Source organism: Arvicanthis niloticus, chromosome 6, assembly GCF_011762505.2.
Source record: "Arvicanthis niloticus isolate mArvNil1 chromosome 6, mArvNil1.pat.X, whole genome shotgun sequence".
NCBI classification, from domain to species: Eukaryota; Metazoa; Chordata; class Mammalia; order Rodentia; family Muridae; genus Arvicanthis; species Arvicanthis niloticus.
Genome location: NC_047663.1, coordinates 60083920 through 60100182, shown reverse-complemented (window position 1 = coordinate 60100182; position 16263 = coordinate 60083920). Strand labels below are relative to the sequence as shown.

At 48.1% G+C, this 16263-nt stretch overlaps 1 protein-coding gene across 2 annotated transcripts; it reads left to right on the top strand.

Annotated features, from left to right (window-relative positions):
* The first annotated feature begins 3963 nt into the window (after positions 1–3963).
* B9d1 (B9 domain containing 1) lies at positions 3964–12056 on the top strand. 2 transcript variants are annotated; one of them, XM_034504232.2, is made up of 7 exons: positions 3965–4115; positions 5166–5234; positions 6502–6613; positions 8019–8115; positions 8424–8486; positions 11481–11548; positions 11776–12056. In XM_034504232.2, exons 1-7 carry the CDS (start codon positions 4053–4055, stop codon positions 11916–11918), a joined length of 615 nt encoding a protein of 204 aa, XP_034360123.1. In that variant the 5' UTR covers positions 3965–4052; the 3' UTR covers positions 11919–12056. The 2 variants fall into 2 exon arrangements, with proteins under 2 accessions (XP_034360124.1, XP_034360123.1); XM_034504233.2 differs by lacking the exon at positions 6502–6613 and having other exon boundaries at positions 3964–4115; positions 8027–8115.
* Positions 12057–16263: the final 4207 nt, after the last annotated feature.

The following is a 16263-nucleotide window of genomic DNA, read 5'->3' as shown; positions in this document are numbered from 1 at the left end:
TAGGCCCAAACTAATAAAAATAACAGGGCCCTGTGATTCCTTTTCCCTAACCTAAATAGTTAAAAATTCCTGTCAGCAGTTTTGGGCCCAGTTAATTAGTTACAGAAAATATAAAGTTATAAGACAAGGACAAAGGCCTGTAAAGCCTTCCAGAAACTGACTGACCATGAAAGATAAAAAGTATGCAAGGACATCCTTAGAAGAACAGAGATATGTCCAAATGAGTAATGGGCCATCTGGTGTTCTTCTACCCTTCCCTCTTTTGGGCCCGCTCAGCCTATACAGCCTGCTGATGTTCAAAAATGTAAAACAACCAATCATGTGTACCCACACGTAAAAATCTCCCACTTCCCCCACCCCTTGCCTATAAAAGTCCTAATCCTTTGAGCCTCCGGGTCAGTCCCTCTATCTCCTATGTGAGATATGGAGATATAGGCTGGCCCAGAGCTCTGATATTACACTGCCTCACGTGTTTACAGCAAGCTGGTCTCTTGTGAGTTTTGGGTGGGCACTGTCCTGAGACTTGAGTGAGAATCCCCCCTTGAGTTTTTTCAGCCCCACCAGGTGAGACCTCTGGCTGCATCCACTCATGACGATGGTATAATGACAGCAGCATGGTTTGAAATGGCCACATGGCAAGGTGGCCAGTGATTCAGGAGCCAGATGCAATCTTTTACAGCCATCTGTCTTCAAGACAGCTAAGTCACTTCTTAAGACCTTCAGAACCATGTGCTAAATTTTCCATTTTATAAGATATACTCAGTGCCCTGCTGAGTATATGCAGGACTGACATCAACCTCTGCAGTCAAGAAAAATCACTACCATTAATCCCCTGATGGCCTAATTACCTCATGCCCACTCCACATGTAAGAAGATTCCACACCACTTGTAGGAGACAAATCACAGCTACACTAGAGAAGGATGACAGGCCTCTGTGTTTGGCTCTGAGGCTGCTATCCTCCACCCCAGAACATTCCTCAGGCTGCTCTCACTTGCTCTGGGTATAGGGATGTGAGAATATATCTGTTGTCTGTCCTCAGAACCCAGATTTGTAAGGAACAAGACGGTAAGGGGCATTGGAACTGTTGTCATGGCAACACACCTCCTTGGTGATTTCCTCCTTTTATCCTTCCAGTGAGAGAATCCCAGGCACATCCAAACCCTTTCCTTCCCCCTCTTCTTCTGACTACTGTTGACCCACGCATATTTGGAGATGTCAATACCATGGGATGACCACCAAGAACAGTGGTTGAGTGGAGCTAGATGTGCCGGGGTCCCTTGTGGCTACTGAGCTGCACATCCACCAATAGCCTATCCTGAATTCTTTTTAGGGACACCGGCCCTGCCATAGCTCCAAGTGCCAAGCCTCAGCTGCTTTCCATGACTCCTTTAGGCCTTGAAATCTAGCACCACTTGGGTGATTCTTACTCTACCAAGTCTAGGTGCCAACATGAGGTACAACCCTGGCCACCTCTGGAGCACAGCTTCTGTGTGCTGTCTCCCAGGAAACCCTTCCCAGAAGATTCCACCTCAATGATGCTGCTGTCTTCTTAATCACAGCTGACTCCTCAGCCCCGGCTAACCAGACAGCGCAGATTCTTCACACAAAATGTCCAGGGGAGTCTTTGCTTCCCTCTGGAACTTCACAAGCCAGGCCTCCATTGTCTGCACTGCTCTCAATGTTCTTACCCTCCCACAGAGCAGCCCACTGAGCTCAGCATTCAGTGGCTGTTCTAACCCAAAGTTCCAAAGTCCTTCCATAATCCTCCCCAAAACAACATGGTCAGGTCTGTCACAGCAATGCCCCCCTCTCCTGATACCAACGTGTCTCACTTAGGGTTCCTATTGCTGTGATGAAACCCCATGACCAAAGCAAGTTGAGAAAGAAAGGATTTATTTGACTTACACTTCCTTATGATGGTTCATCAACAAAGGAAGTCAGGATAGGTTCTCTAACAGGGCGAGAACCTAGAGGCAGGAACTGATGAAAAGGCCATGGGATGGAGGGATCTTCTGCTTTTTTATTGAAGCTAGAACCATCTGCCTCTGGGTGGACTCAACTCACAATGGGCTGGACCCTCCCACATCAATCACTAATTAAGAAAATGTTCCACAAGCTTCCCTACAGCCTAATCTTATGCAGGCATTTTCTTAACTGACACTCCCTCCTCTCTGATGACTAGCTTGTGTCAAATTGACATAAAACTAGCCAGCACGTGTACCAGGCCCCTCCAGCACTCCATGGCTGATGGGTCTGAGCCTGGTGATGCCTGCCATTATCTTACCCCAGAAGTGATGAGGCAGCTCTTTGAACAAAATGAACGATTTTTTAAAATGAGGGCTCCTTAAGACTTATGGTTTCATCGTAGGCCCAAACCAGGAGCATACAGTATCTCCTGCTATGGATATAACCTTTACTAACTAGATGGAAACATTCCCCTACAGGACAGAAAAGGCCTGAGATAGTACAGGCACCAGTGACTGAAATTATTCCCAGGTTTGTTTTCTTATAGAACCCAGGACCACCAGCTCAGGGATGGCACCACTCACAGTGGGCTGGGTCCTTCTCCACCAATGACTAATTAAAAATATGTTCAACAAGCTTACCTACCGCCCAATCATATGGAGGCTTTTCTCAATCTTGGTTCCCTCTTCTCAGATAACTATGGTTTGTGCCAAGTTGACATAAAACTAGCCAGCACAGCCCCCTTCCCAAACTTCTCATCCTGTTGGTTTAGGACAGAAAAGCCTTATTTAATGAGTAATTTAGGGATTGAGAATGCTACCCTTTTTGATCCATGGCTCAGTCAGTAGCCTGTAACTTTCTAACTCTTCCAGTAAAGACCAGCAGGTGGCAGCCTTCAGCTAGGAGAGAGGGGCCTAGAGTCTGCTTGTATGACTCTTGGCTCTAAGCTAAAAGAATTTCTTAACACGCTTGCACTGCACCCTATCTGGGAGGCTGTGACCACATGCCTTTCCTCTTCCCCACAGGTGGCTTTGGGAATCCCACCAACTGACTTCCAAGCTAACAGCTAGTGTGATGACCTAGAGTCTGCAGGCTAAGCTCCCTGAAGTATACACATCTGCATCCGTTTGCTTCCAGGCTCTCTAGTCATTAATGTGCTCTCTAATGTTTCCTTATAAGTTCCGCATGTGAAGCCTGATTCTGCAGCTAAATTCCCGCAACGAATATGGCTAAATTACCTTCTGGGTCTGGATTTCAGTCGTTTTCTCCAGAAATCAGAGCTGTGTTCAATTTTATTCATTAAAGAAGTAGTTCCCAAGTATTTTCCATTGGCCTGGCAATGAGGACCAGAGAGTCGGGATGGGGATCTAGAGGCGGAGGCTAGCATTAAGTCACCTTGAATTGGACAGTGATAGAGTAAGTGCGGTTGGATCCAAGCACTAACAGCCACATCTCCTGAGAAGGATGCTAGTGGCTTGGAACCAAGCTCTGACATCCCCGAGTTGCCAGTGATTCTCCAAAAATGGATGACTGGTTCCGTGGGCTCCAACTTCTCATGCAGGAGGCCCGGACTTGGACAGGTGGATTCCCCGGGTTTCGATGACAAGATCCTCAAAGGGCTAAAGGGTGCATCCTTCACCTGAGGCAATGTGCTGGGTGATGCCCGCTGGGCCACACTACACCAGGCTCCCCAACTATGGCGCCTGTGCGGTCGCTGCGTGTGGCCACAGCGACACCTCCTGGAGAAAGGTAACTCTAGCAAGTGACTTTCAGCGGGCCTGAGTCCCGATGCTGCTTCTCAACATCCAGCTTTCCAGTCTGCGAGCTTCAAGAATGGCCAGGCGAGTGAAGTCACAGTCCCTGCAGGTCCAAGGACCCGACCCTGGGAGTTAGATTCCGCGTGACAGAAACAGGACAGTCCCGTGGTCGTAAAGACCACGGCGCCTGCGCACTCTTGCCTTTGCGTGAACTCCTGTCTCTGCTTGAGAAATTTGTCCTAGATGACTTGCCGTCTGTTTCCAAGACAACCCGGGAGTCTCCTGGCAACAGTGCGTGGCCTGTGCCGGTCTCTCTGCCCAGCCCTGCGATGGCTGCAGCAAGTCCCAGCGTCTTCCTGCTCATGGTCACCGGGCAAGTAGAAAGCGCACAGGTAAGCAGCCGTGGACCCCGCCTAGGGACGGCCCGTTCCTCTCCCCGGGCTCTTCCCTCAGCTCCTGGAGAGCCAAGCCTTTGCTCTGAGCGTCTCAAATAATTGGAAAGGAGAACTTTGGCGCCAGGTTGATGGACCGGACAAGCATGAGTGAAAACAGACCTCGAGGTTGAGCTGGTACCAAAGTCACACTATGGCCTCCAGCTTGAATCCTGTTTACTTGGTTGAGTGATGGTCTAGGACTAACGGGACTGAAGACTCAGCTGATCCATTTAACAGCTAGGAACTTACCGGAAGGCAGTGGCCAAGGTGGGATTCGACCCGGATCTGACAGACAAAACTTTGCTACATTATTCTCTGACTGCTTGTTGAAATGCTCATTGTTCCTACATAGTCTGAGGTTTGGCTGAGATGATTGAAGTTCTACCAGGTCTGAAGCTCAGTAGGTGTTCCTGCCTTCCCATTCATTGGTACTGCATCCTCCTCGTTTTCCTCTATCCAATAAAAGGATGCCTACCTACCTAAGCTGCGTACTCTGGACGCCTTCCTTCCCTTCTTCCGGGCCCTCAGTTCTAGCCATGTTCTTTGGCCCTGTAGCTTCCTAGGATTCGGGTCAGCATCATTTCTGTAGATCTAATTTGTGCCCAGCACTGGGGACACATAGAGGCATGAAATCTGTTCCTTCCTCAGTCTAACAGGGTTGTCAGGTGCTCAGCTGCAGAAATGCAGAGCAGCAAAGGGAGCCAAGCAATGATCCTTAAACCAGCTAGAGTGAAGGGTAAACTCTGAAAGATGGACAAGAGGCCTGCCACATGTGGACTGGGAACGAAAGACAGAAAGCAGACCCCCGAGCAAAATAACCTATGGGTATTGGCGGTCTGGGACCAGCCCCAACTTCCGAATTTCCATTCCCTGTCCCTGCTGAAATCCCATGTCCACGTCCTCAGTTCCAGATGCCTCATGTTCATAACTCGTGCCCACTGCATCTGCCTAGCTAATGTGTGGGCCCTGTTTGTACTGTAGACGGAATCCTGTATACTTTTCTCTCAGTTTCCAGAGTATGATGACCTCTACTGCAAGTACTGCTTTGTGTATGGCCAGGACTGGGCCCCAACAGCGGTAAGTTGGACTCACGGGCCTCTCCTAGTCAGAGCTTTGGTGATTCCTGAAGTATCCATCACACCCTTCTACAGACCCGAGAGGTAGACACTAAGGTCAGAGATGTCCCAAACATGAGTTTGTTTTTTGCAAAGCTAGTTTATAGGACACTACTGGGTTCACTAATATACCCCTGGAGTCTGTGTTGGTGGCAGTTTAGAGAGACAAGTGGCAGCCAAACCAGGTGGGCTCTAGAGAATCACCTGCCAGTGGCTGTGGGCACCAGCCAATACCCCCACCTGAAAAAAATATGGTCCCTTCTCAGACAGCAGAAGACAACCAGGAGCCAGGACAAAATGAAGGATATCTTCTTAAGGTTTTGAGGAGTCTTTTAACACAGGAAGGGGCTGCGGTGCAGACCACCACCACACCACACTATAGTTTGCATAGCACTCACTTAACCTTCACAGTAGTTTAAAAAGTGGAAGTCAGCCAAACATGATAGCATATGCCTGTAATCCAGCACAGAAGGCTGAGGCAGGAGCATCTCCAGGAGTTCAAGGTCAACCTGGGCTACATATATAATACCAAGCAAATGGAGAAAATAAAGTAAAAGCCCAACTTCTTTGGCCTGAGTTCCTTCATTTGTACCACAGACATTTTAATAGTTTTGGGGGTTTCTCTTATGATACTTGCATTTTTTAAAAAAGACATTTCAATATATATTAGAGAGTAATTCCATTTTAAATTATGTGTATGTATATTTGTGTACGAGTATGAATGCAAGTGGCTATGAAGGCCACAGGTCAAATCCCCTAGAGCTGGAATTACAGATCGTTGTGAGCTGCCTTTGGGGCTGGAGAAGTGACTGAGCAATTAGAATGTGTACTTCTGCTGAGGACCCCAGTTTGATTCCCAGCACCCACATTGTGGCTCACAACCACCTGTAAACTTAATGACTATTTGAGTTCTCTGGGAGTGACCAGTGTCTGACAGAAGTCCCCATCTTATGGAGAACATCTCTTCTTATTATGGAGACACTACGTAGGATACATTCTGGTCTGTTAGCCAAGGATGGATGGGTGGAATGAAGAGGGAGCAGATCAGGAGCTAGAGTGTACAGGTAATGGGCGGGTAGAATCTAGACAAGGCATTTTGGATAAATATTTAAAGGGAGGGTGGAGACAAGCAACACAGAACTTAAACGACCTTCCCAACTTGCCTACTTAAATAGAAAGGTCATGGGTCTTGGAACTCAGACAAGCTATCTCTGTCTATGTCTATACAGGGTCTGGAGGAGGGGATCTCACAGATAGCATCCAAGAGCCAAGATGTACGGCAAGCATTGGTGTGGAACTTCCCCATTGATGTGACCTTTAAAAGTACCAACCCCTATGGCTGTGAGTCTGTGGGCCATGATGGAAGGACAGACCCTCTGCCACGCCTGCCAACACTCTCCTTTAGGTGGCCCTGCTGAGTGTCTGGGCTCGTGCCCTAGCTGATGCACTCAACATCTGCCTGTTTTGTTAAGGGCAGTCTGCACATGGAGCCTGCTGTGCAGTGCTGCAGCCGCTTGGCAGGAGGGTCTGGCCCTAAGTTGTCCAGCTTCCCATTGTCATGCTCCAGTCAGCTCCAGTATCTGCTCATCCTGTGCTAGTTGCTCCTGGGCCCTCTTCTGAGTCTTTTGTTCGTGTTCTGGGCAAAGCTTTCCCCTCATCCTATAGCCAGCCTTCTAATCCTGAGCCCTTCCAAAGCTAGCAAAGCAAGCAAACCAATAGAGGACAGGTTACAGTTGATCTGCCAGGGTTAGCAAGTGTGTAGTTTAGTGGCAGTTTAGAGAACACTAATGGAGGAAGCAGCCATTGAGAGTACAGTGTGCTGTAGTATTAAACAGAGACCTGCCTGCCTGAGTCCTTTCCTGAGCACATATCCAACTAGTACTAGAGACTAGTACTCAGAGCTGAGTACACTGCGTGACAAGAGCCTGTCACTGTGTGACTGATCTGAGACCTACTGCAGCAGTTCTCAAAGGAACAGCCCATGTGTCCACAATCACAATTAACTGCAGTGTATGGTGATGGTCAGGTAGTTAGCACTGAGAATGAACAAGCCACTATACAGGAACTGAGTGAGTAGCTCCTAGGTTACTTTTGGTGGCAGACTAATAATAGTGTGAAAGGCACAGATTTCTTTATTCTTCACTGAGCACCACCTGTGTTTGGTACTATTCCAAGGCTTTTAAACACAAGAAGGGTCATGAGAGAAAAGGTTGGTGAACTTGTCTGAGGCAATTCAACAGTAACTACAGAGCCAGCAGCTCCCAGGCCTCACCTGTCATTTCGAGTAGGTAGATAGTAGATCTGTCTGTTCCACCTAGAGAGGGCAGACACCAAGTAGGCCTGGCTGGATGTGAACAAGAAACGTTTGTAAATGTCAGTATGTTAAGGAAAAAAATACCTGGAAGGCCACGATTTTCCACAGGATATCACAGTTGGTGAAGACCACATGCATCAGTGAGGAAGAAAGCAGGGACTCAGGGTTGGCACGGGGCCTCCACAGGACTTCCTATGTCTACTAAATGTTCTGGCTCTATCTTCCCAGCTGTGAGCAAAGGTATGGAGAGTACTCCCAGGGCACCAGCAGAGATACAGAAAGTAGCAGGGGGAACAGAAGCCCTGGGTGTGGACAGGGATCCCAGGTCTTTGGCCATCCTCTCTTAAATGTCTGTTCCGGACTTCAGCTAGGCACACCATTTACTACTCCCCTGCCCTGGTTTTCCTACATGCCAACCTTGTTCTTCCCAAGGGCCACAGATTGTACTCAGCGTGTACGGACCAGACGTGTTTGGAAATGACGTAGTCCGAGGCTACGGGGCAGTGCACGTGCCCTTCTCTCCTGGACGGTAGGTACCCACTCTTGACCTGGCCCCTGGCCTGCAGTTTGCCCCTCACTGAGCAGGCAAACCTTGAGAAGAGCAGCTTTAGACTCAGGCTTTCTGGTCACTGTTTCTTCCTCTGACTTGGGCAAGTTATGTTCAGGGGCCTGGGTGGCCTGGGTCTAGTCCTGCACCTTGGAAAAGCCCCACATAAGTGGGCGATATATACTTCTGGTGAGGGGTGGTAGTGAGTGTAGAAAGAACAGAGTCCTGTATGGAGCCACACACCTTGATCTGTTCCTCAGCACATCTCTGCATAAAAACATTTGTTTCAGGCACAAAAGGACTATCCCCATGTTTGTGCCAGAGTCTACATCTACACTACAGAAGTTTACAAGGTAGGTCTTCTGCTCGCTCTTGATCCAATGGGTAACTTACTTGCCAGCACCTTCCACACAGGTCTTCAGGTGGCTGCACCTAGAGACAGGTGCCACTGCTGAGTCCTTGTGTTCCTTTGGTTACTCTCTGATAGCTTAAGGCTTTCTTCTGTGCCCTGCTAGTCTTTGTCACATGGAAAGTAGCATGAGGCAAATTCTTTAAGATAGTCACAGTGACACTAGATTATGAGGCATCTACTAAATGTCTCATGCATTGGCACCACCAAGGCCATTTTGGATAGAAGCAAGAGCACTAGCCATGAAGAATTTGGGAAGCATGTTCACACATAGGGCCCGGTGACCTCTTTGCAGGCCCTGAGGAAGACTTAAGAGTTAGGAGCGGCCAGTTGGCAGGACATGACAGTGAGGATGTCCCACACAACAGGACAGAAATCTTGGAGATGCCTTAGAGGAAAGGCCTTCTACCCTTTGCCACGTCCAAGTAGGAATCTAAAGGGATGCTAGCCCGGCTCTGCTGCAAGCTACCTCTGCTCCCGTTGGCTAACAAGGATGAGAAGAAAATGAAGGGCCATTGGGTTCTTAGGCAGCAGCCAGTGAGCAGATTCTTGCAAGCCAGTATCAGGCAGAGGGACCTGGTCAGAGCCCTGACAGGAAGAGAGAGCTCAACTAAGGAAGCCATCTGAAGTCTGTACAGGGAAGGGACCATGTTCACCATTGGCTCCAGCCCTAGTATTCAGATCCCCATTGCCACTAAAATACCCTCTAGGAGGAGCTCTCAAGTAGCAAAGGGCTTCTTAGCTGTGCCTGGGCCAGGATCACCTGGAAGAGATACTACCAACCTTTGAGACTGAAGTAGTGGTCAGGCCATGTTATTGGGCTTAGACAGTCTGGCAGCCACAGGAGAAAGGAACTAGACCCTAGTTTTGAGAGGGCTGAAGAAAAAATGTTCTGGGCTTCAAGAAGACTTATGGCTGGCTGCCTTGACAGTGCCTTGCCTATGTGGATAACCCAGGATAATTTCTACTTTGCAGTGTTCTTAGTAATACCTACATAGATGCTCTTCACAAATCAGGTCACCTTCCCAGTGTCTCCGGTCCTTGCTCAGTATTCCTAAAGTTGTTACTCAGACCTCTGCAGTCTTTAGTCTTGGGGTGGTGTTGCTGCTGGAAGCTGCTATGGCTTACCTTCTGAATTTGGGAGCCTCTTGAGTCAGGATGGCTGTGGCCTCTCGCTTGCTTCCCATTTATCTGCCCTTGGATTTTTGAGCTCCCTAGGTTCTGTTCTGCCTCAGTCCTTGCCTGGAACATTGTTCTGTCTCTTCCTCCTCGTCCTCCTCCTCCTCCGTCTCGTCCTCCCCCTCCGCCTTTTTTTTTTTTTTTTTTTGGTTTTTCAAGACAGGGTTTCTCTGTGTAGCCCTGGCTGTCCTGGAACTCACTCTGTAGACCAGGCTGGCCTCGAACTCAGAAATCCACCTGCCTCTGCCTCCCAAGTGCTGGGATTAAAGGTGTGCGCCACCACCGCCCAGCTGTTCTCTCTTCTTAAATGGGAAAAAAAAAACACACACACACACACACATTTTTTTTTTTTTCATTTAAAAGAAATACAGAGAGAACTCTGTGGAACAACTCCACCAGTATTCTGGTTTGCTGGGGGAGGTAGGACTTTGTCTTCTTTCTGGGTAGTTTGTAGCAGGCTTTCTGGTAACCATGACTATAGAAGAGAACTGGAAATATGGTGAGGGTGGGATGTGCCTTCATGCCAGGGATTGCAGAGACTCCTCATAGTACTAATAGTTAGAACTTTGCTCTATGATGGGGAAACACAAGAGGGACACCTACTCATCTAGTTTCTTCTGGAATACTTAGCTGTAGGAACCCGTGGCTTTTCTACTTAGGTTGTCTGAATTCTTCTTCTGTGGCCCCCTCAGGAACTCCTACCCAGCAGTCTAACAAGGCTGCTAATGTCTAGCCTGAAGTCCAAGGATCTAGGCATACTCTCAGCATAGCTTTAGGTGGTGGGTGTGTAGTCATGGTTATCAGAAAGCCTCCCACAAACTGCCTGGGGGGGTGGGGTGGGGGTGGCAGACAAAGTCCTACCTCCTCAGGCAAACAGGAATGCTGGTAGAGTGTTCCACAAGCCTGAGTTGGTCCAGACTGCTGTTCTTAGGCTAACCCTGTATGCTCCAAACCTACAGTTTCCAGCAAAATGCTAGGTCTGTATCCATGTGCCTTAGAGTCCTGGGTAGGGCCCAGGATCTGAAGTTTGGGTTAGGATTCTGAATTACAAGACATTTGTAGGAAGTGCTTCTGAGTTTGCCAGCCTGGGCCTGGGAGCTGAATGGTTCCCTTAGCTAGGTGAGACTTCTTAAAAGTCAGATGACCTGTCATTATCCACAGCCTTCCAGGGCCAGATCCTCCCTAGAAGGGATAATGTTTTATGTGGCAGGTGATAGGGTGCCTTCACTTCATATAGTCTCATGAGGTAAGTGCTATTATTTAGAGTAGACAAACAGGTTCAGTGATGGAGTGTGGCTTGTTCTGGATCCCATATAAGGAGGCAAAGCTTAGGAAGCTGGATCTGGCCCTTCTTGGGATTAGGCTCTCCCTCTCCTGAGGAGGCTAAGGGTCATGTTGTTTTGTTTCCACTCTTCTGACCCATCTGTTTCTTTTGGGGATTTCCATGGGTTCGGGTTGTACTATTTGCCCCACATCTCCTTCTTCATTCATCCTTGGTTTAAAACCACAAAAAGACTTGGCTGGGCAGGCCGGACACTCCTTGGAGCATCTGTAAACACTGCTAGAACCGTTAGCAATGGACCCTAACAGGGAACATCTCCTGGCACCCCACTTGACCTTTCAAATAGGTAGGAGGTTGTCCTAGCACCTAGAGGAGGGGTTCTAGGAGAAATGCTCCTTTAAGCTTGGAACACTCCTGTTCAGTGTTTGAACCAGCAAGTCTCAAGTGCTCCTCACCAGTGTTTTCCTATGTTCTCAGCTGGTTCATGGGACGGCGGCCCGAATACACAGACCCCAAGGTGGTGGCCCAGGGTGAAGGCCGGGAAGGTAAGACTGATGCTCCCAACTGTAACTGAAGGGTTGAGATGGCTCCCAACCCCCAGGAGCCCAGAAAACAGATGTGTGAAGGCCAGGGAGCTTCCAGACAACTGGGACCTAGTAATATACAAGACACCCAAACAATTTTCTAACCACCACCTACACAAGGGGTTTAGCAGGTGGTTTTCCATGTCTGTCCCAGTCAAACCCAGCTAACACTCAACTTCTGTCTCCAGTGACCCGTGTTCGCTCTCAGGGATTTGTTACCCTCCTCTTCAATGTGGTGACCAAGGACATGAAGAAGCTGGGCTATGATACTGGGCCTGTGGACACACAAGGAGTCCTGGGTCCCAGCCTGCCACAGGGCAACCCACAATAAAACTGTCAGCCTTTCTGTCCACCACTGTGGACCAGATGCCCTATAGCCCCCACACAATCAAGAACGTAACAACAGGGCTGAGAAGTGGGGGAGTTAAAGATGGTTTTATATAATAAAGTGTCACATTTTTTTCAGAGATTCTGGGGCCTGTATTTCTTGATGTCTTCATTAGCACCTCTCTAACAGGAACAGGCCTGGGGCCCAACAGGATATACTCCAGTAGGATGTCATGCTGGAATGGAGGCCTCTCCAGGATTGCTAAGCAGCTTGTATAGAGCTGACACCCTTTCACTGCCTTAGCACTCCTGTCTAAAACTCCTCCTCCTCAGCAGCAGGAAGTCACTTGTTCCATGGCTACTACTCTATTTACCATGTTGTTTGCAGAATCTGCAACAAGTACCCCTTTGGGCACCTGCCTTCCGCCATCCATTCCTATTCCCCACTCCCATCCTAATACTCGTGTGCTGCCAGGACCCTGAGATAGGGCAAGAAGCATCCCAGGCAGGAGGCTGTACCTCCTGCAAGCTCCTCAGCCCAGCACCCTGGCATCTGTGGGAAAGCAACTGGGCCTCTAGTTTTCTCTATGCATTTTGGTAGAAGTGACATATGACCATGTAGTCAAATACAGCACAACTGTTGGCCTCACTAAAGAGCTTACTGTGAAGCAGCCTTCTCCAGCTGTTCTTGTGAAGAGCCTCTTCCACAACCCTTGCAGTAGTTTACACCCCACAGTTCAGCAACTTCATTACACAAGGGGCTCTCCCTCAGACCAGAACTCCCGCAGCCCGATGTCTTTTGTGTACACTAGCACTCATGGGTGCCATCTGTACACACTCCACTTTCTGTGTGTCCTTCCTTTCTGCATACTAGCTCAGTAGAGTTTCACCTGCCATAGTGCTCTTTTAACTCACCATCAAACCCCCAGAGCCCAATTCTGCCCAAAGTTCTCTCTCATGTATTCCTCAGGCTACTCCCTCATGCCAACCCTATCTTTAGACCTCAGCACATCTGTAGCCACCACCTCAAATCCCTCCTCTTAACCTAGAGATGCTACCACACACAAATCCCTGCACTCTGTCTTTTCCCAGGTATCATATTGACAAGGAGTGGTCCCTTCCTCTCTGCTCAGGCTCACTGCTCTGCCTTTCAACTAAGCTCTTGGGTCAGGAGCTCTTCCTTTCTCTCTTGCATCTCATTCCATGGCAGGTCTCTTGCCCCAACACCCATGCCACCTGGCCTTTTGCACCTCAGAATTTGCCCCTTTCCAGTCCATCTCAGGCCTCATTTGCCAAAAGCTTTGAGGTGGTGGACAGCCCTCTTGTAAGCAAATGTACCTTTCTCCAACACTATGAAGCTGTTTAAACACAAAAAAAGTTGAAGTCATTTTGCAATGAATAACATAACTACCATCTAAAATATGTGGACATTTTCCTGCACTCACGGATTCTATGCCCACAGGTTCCACATCCAAGGTTCCGGGACCATAAACCAAACTTCTGTGTGCAGACTCTGGTCTCCATCCCTTGGTTATAACAAGCATATATTATTTTCCTTGTGTTTGCTATTACTAGTCATCTAGAGATAACTTAAACTACAGAAGGACATGGGTAACCATTATGCAAACACTACAGATCTATACAGGGCACTTGAGTGTTCTTTTGGCATCCCAGCGGGGTTCTAACCACCCAGGACACCAAAGAACATACATTGTACTTGCATTTTCCTATCAGTTCACTTCTCCGTCTACCCCGGACTTAATATACCCTTGCTGTAGACTGCAGCATGCTCATTAGCCATGACTGTTTTATGAATCTTTCCAGGGAGAATTTACAAGCAACAAGATTCATCTAAATTTGTGCTGTATGAATGGTTTCAATGAACACATACCCCAACCCTAGCCAAGGCGCAGAAAGGTATCATTACCTAAGAGCCTCTTGCATGTCTGCCAGTCAAAGTGAGAAACCATGCAGTAGAGAACTTTGGAGGCCAATGGCTGGAGCATGTCTGGAGTGTGGGATTATACTAGACGTGTGACTGTTACAGCACAGGACACCTAGGTTTATCCTTTACTTATTGTCACAGTCGTATCTACCAGACTCTTCACTTTTTCCTAATCAAACCATTAGACTACACTTCCTAGGCCTCTTGTGTCACATTCTTAAATTTACAAAATGCTGAAAGGTTGTTCACCACATAGGAAGCCTGATCCCTCAAACCCCCAGAGTTGCCCTTGCTCTTGTCCATGGAGTCCTTGGAGGCCCACACTGAAGGCAGCAGTATGATGAGAGAACAGTGTGATGTCAGATTCCAGCCAGAAGGGGCGCTTCAAGGAAACCCCTGCTCGACATTTTGTGGGGAAATTCTATTATGTTCTATCCTGAACAGAAAGAAAGGAGGCAGTGGGTCCTGTATGGACCCTTGACAAAGAAACCGTTACAAGGAATGAGCTTATGCTGTGACTGAAACTCAGAAAATACGATATATGGCAGACTCCCCAGCAGGGTAGTAGGCAGGAGAGTGCAGAGCACACACTGAACAGCAAAGAGCCACTAGCAGAATTCAAGGAAGGTTCTATGGCTGAACCAACAGCTCTGGGGAGGCCAGTAGGATGTGCCAGAAAAGCAAAGTTTGGGGGAAAACAGGCCAGTCCGCAAAAGTAGAAAGGAACGGAAACAAAGAATACTAAAAAATATTAACACCATAAGATTAGGAAAGGATTGGAGACAGCTCAGCAGAGAGCACTAGCTGCTCTTCTATTAGGATTTGACTCAGTCCTAGCAACCATATGGTAGCTCATAGCTCTTAGTCTGAGGGGATCCAATGGCATCTTCCTGGCCTCCAAGGAAGCAGACATGCCCATAGCGTAGACATACATTCAAAACACTCATACACAATAAAAATAATTAAACGGAAAAAAAGGTTAGGTAAGAGGATTGTAAAACTCAAATATAAGACTGAAAATAAAAACAAAACACCTAGTCTTAGTAAAGAACAAATAAATAACCAGACATGGTGGCACATGTCTTTAATTCCAGCATGTGGAGGCAGAAGCAGGCAGATCTCTATGAATTCAAGGCCAACCTGGTCTACAAAGAAGAGTTCTAGGACAGCCAGTGCAGTTACATAAGAAAGCCTGTCTCAAAAAAATAAAACAAAAGCAGTATGTATCAATGGAACTTAAAGAAGCAAAGAGCTCACAGCCTTCTGAGGTCCAGTAGCCTCATGTCAGGGTTTCTGTTGCTTAAAAAACACCATGACCAAAAACAACTAGAGGGAAGGGCTTAGTGGCTTAGTCTGGGCCATTGGGGGGTGCTGCTTACTGGCTTGTTCCTCACGGCTTGCTCAGCCTGCTTTATTACAGCAACCAAAACCATCAGCCCTGGGATGGCATCATCTACAAGGGGCTGGGCCCTCCCCTACTGATTGCCAAGTAAGACAATGCCTTACAGGCCTGCCCAATCCTATAAAGTTATTTTCTCAATTGAAGCTTCCTCATCTCCCAATGACTCTAACTTGTGACAAGTTGACAGAAAATTTGCCAGCACAAAACCACAGGATCCATGAGCTTAGTACTCAGAACAAGTCCTGGCTGGCAGTATCTATGTGCAGGCAACAAGCTGGCTCCCAGCTCCTTACTCAGAGGATGGGCCGGCCTCCTGCAGAACTGAGCCTGGGGCCATCACAGACCCTTTCCTGCGCTGGAAGGCCTTATGGGGCCCCAGTGCCACCCTCATAATACTCATTTATAGTACTGTCACTCTGCTGCTCTGCAGGCCATCTCAAGTAGACTCTGCCTCCATAGGCCCTCAACTCTTAGCTGAACACAAAAAGAACCAATCAGACCTTTGGGTCTGAGAGGTAAGACTGAAGGCCTTGGTGCCCAGAGGGCAACCTGTAACAGTTAACTGGTAACCTGCTAATCAACCCTACCTCCTACTATCTAGGACACAGAAGATATGTTCCCAACTGACAGAGAAATCCTGTCTGTGTAGAGGGTGGAAAGGTATGGGGACTGATGATCCATCAGTGTGTGGGAGCATATCCAAATAAACCCTTTCCTCCCCAAGTTGCTTTGGTCATGGTGTTTTATCACAGCAATAGTAACCCTAGACAGGAAGTGAGTGGGAAACCACTAAAGCATACTGAGAAATGGCCTCAGAACTGACAGCCATCTGGGCTAGTATTTACCCAGCACAGCCTTCAGACACACCATGGCAATGTCCATTAAAAGCAGATCCTAAGGCTGTCTGAAGACCAAGCTGATTCCCCCTAGCCAGCCCTGCCACATCTTGTCCCATTGGATGGTTAAAAACAGGATAGTGAAAGGACACAGCCAAAACCCATA

Bases quoted from the DNA above. Each gene is read 5' to 3' on its own strand.
- B9d1 (XM_034504232.2), top strand. From the start codon at position 4,053: ATGGCTGCAGCAAGTCCCAGCGTCTTCCTGCTCATGGTCACCGGGCAA. The intron at 4,116-5,165 runs GTAAGCAGCCGT...CTTTTCTCTCAG, and splicing joins GGCAAGTAGAAAGCGCACAG to TTTCCAGAGTATGATGACCT. The intron at 5,235-6,501 runs GTAAGTTGGACT...ATGTCTATACAG, and splicing joins AGGACTGGGCCCCAACAGCG to GGTCTGGAGGAGGGGATCTC.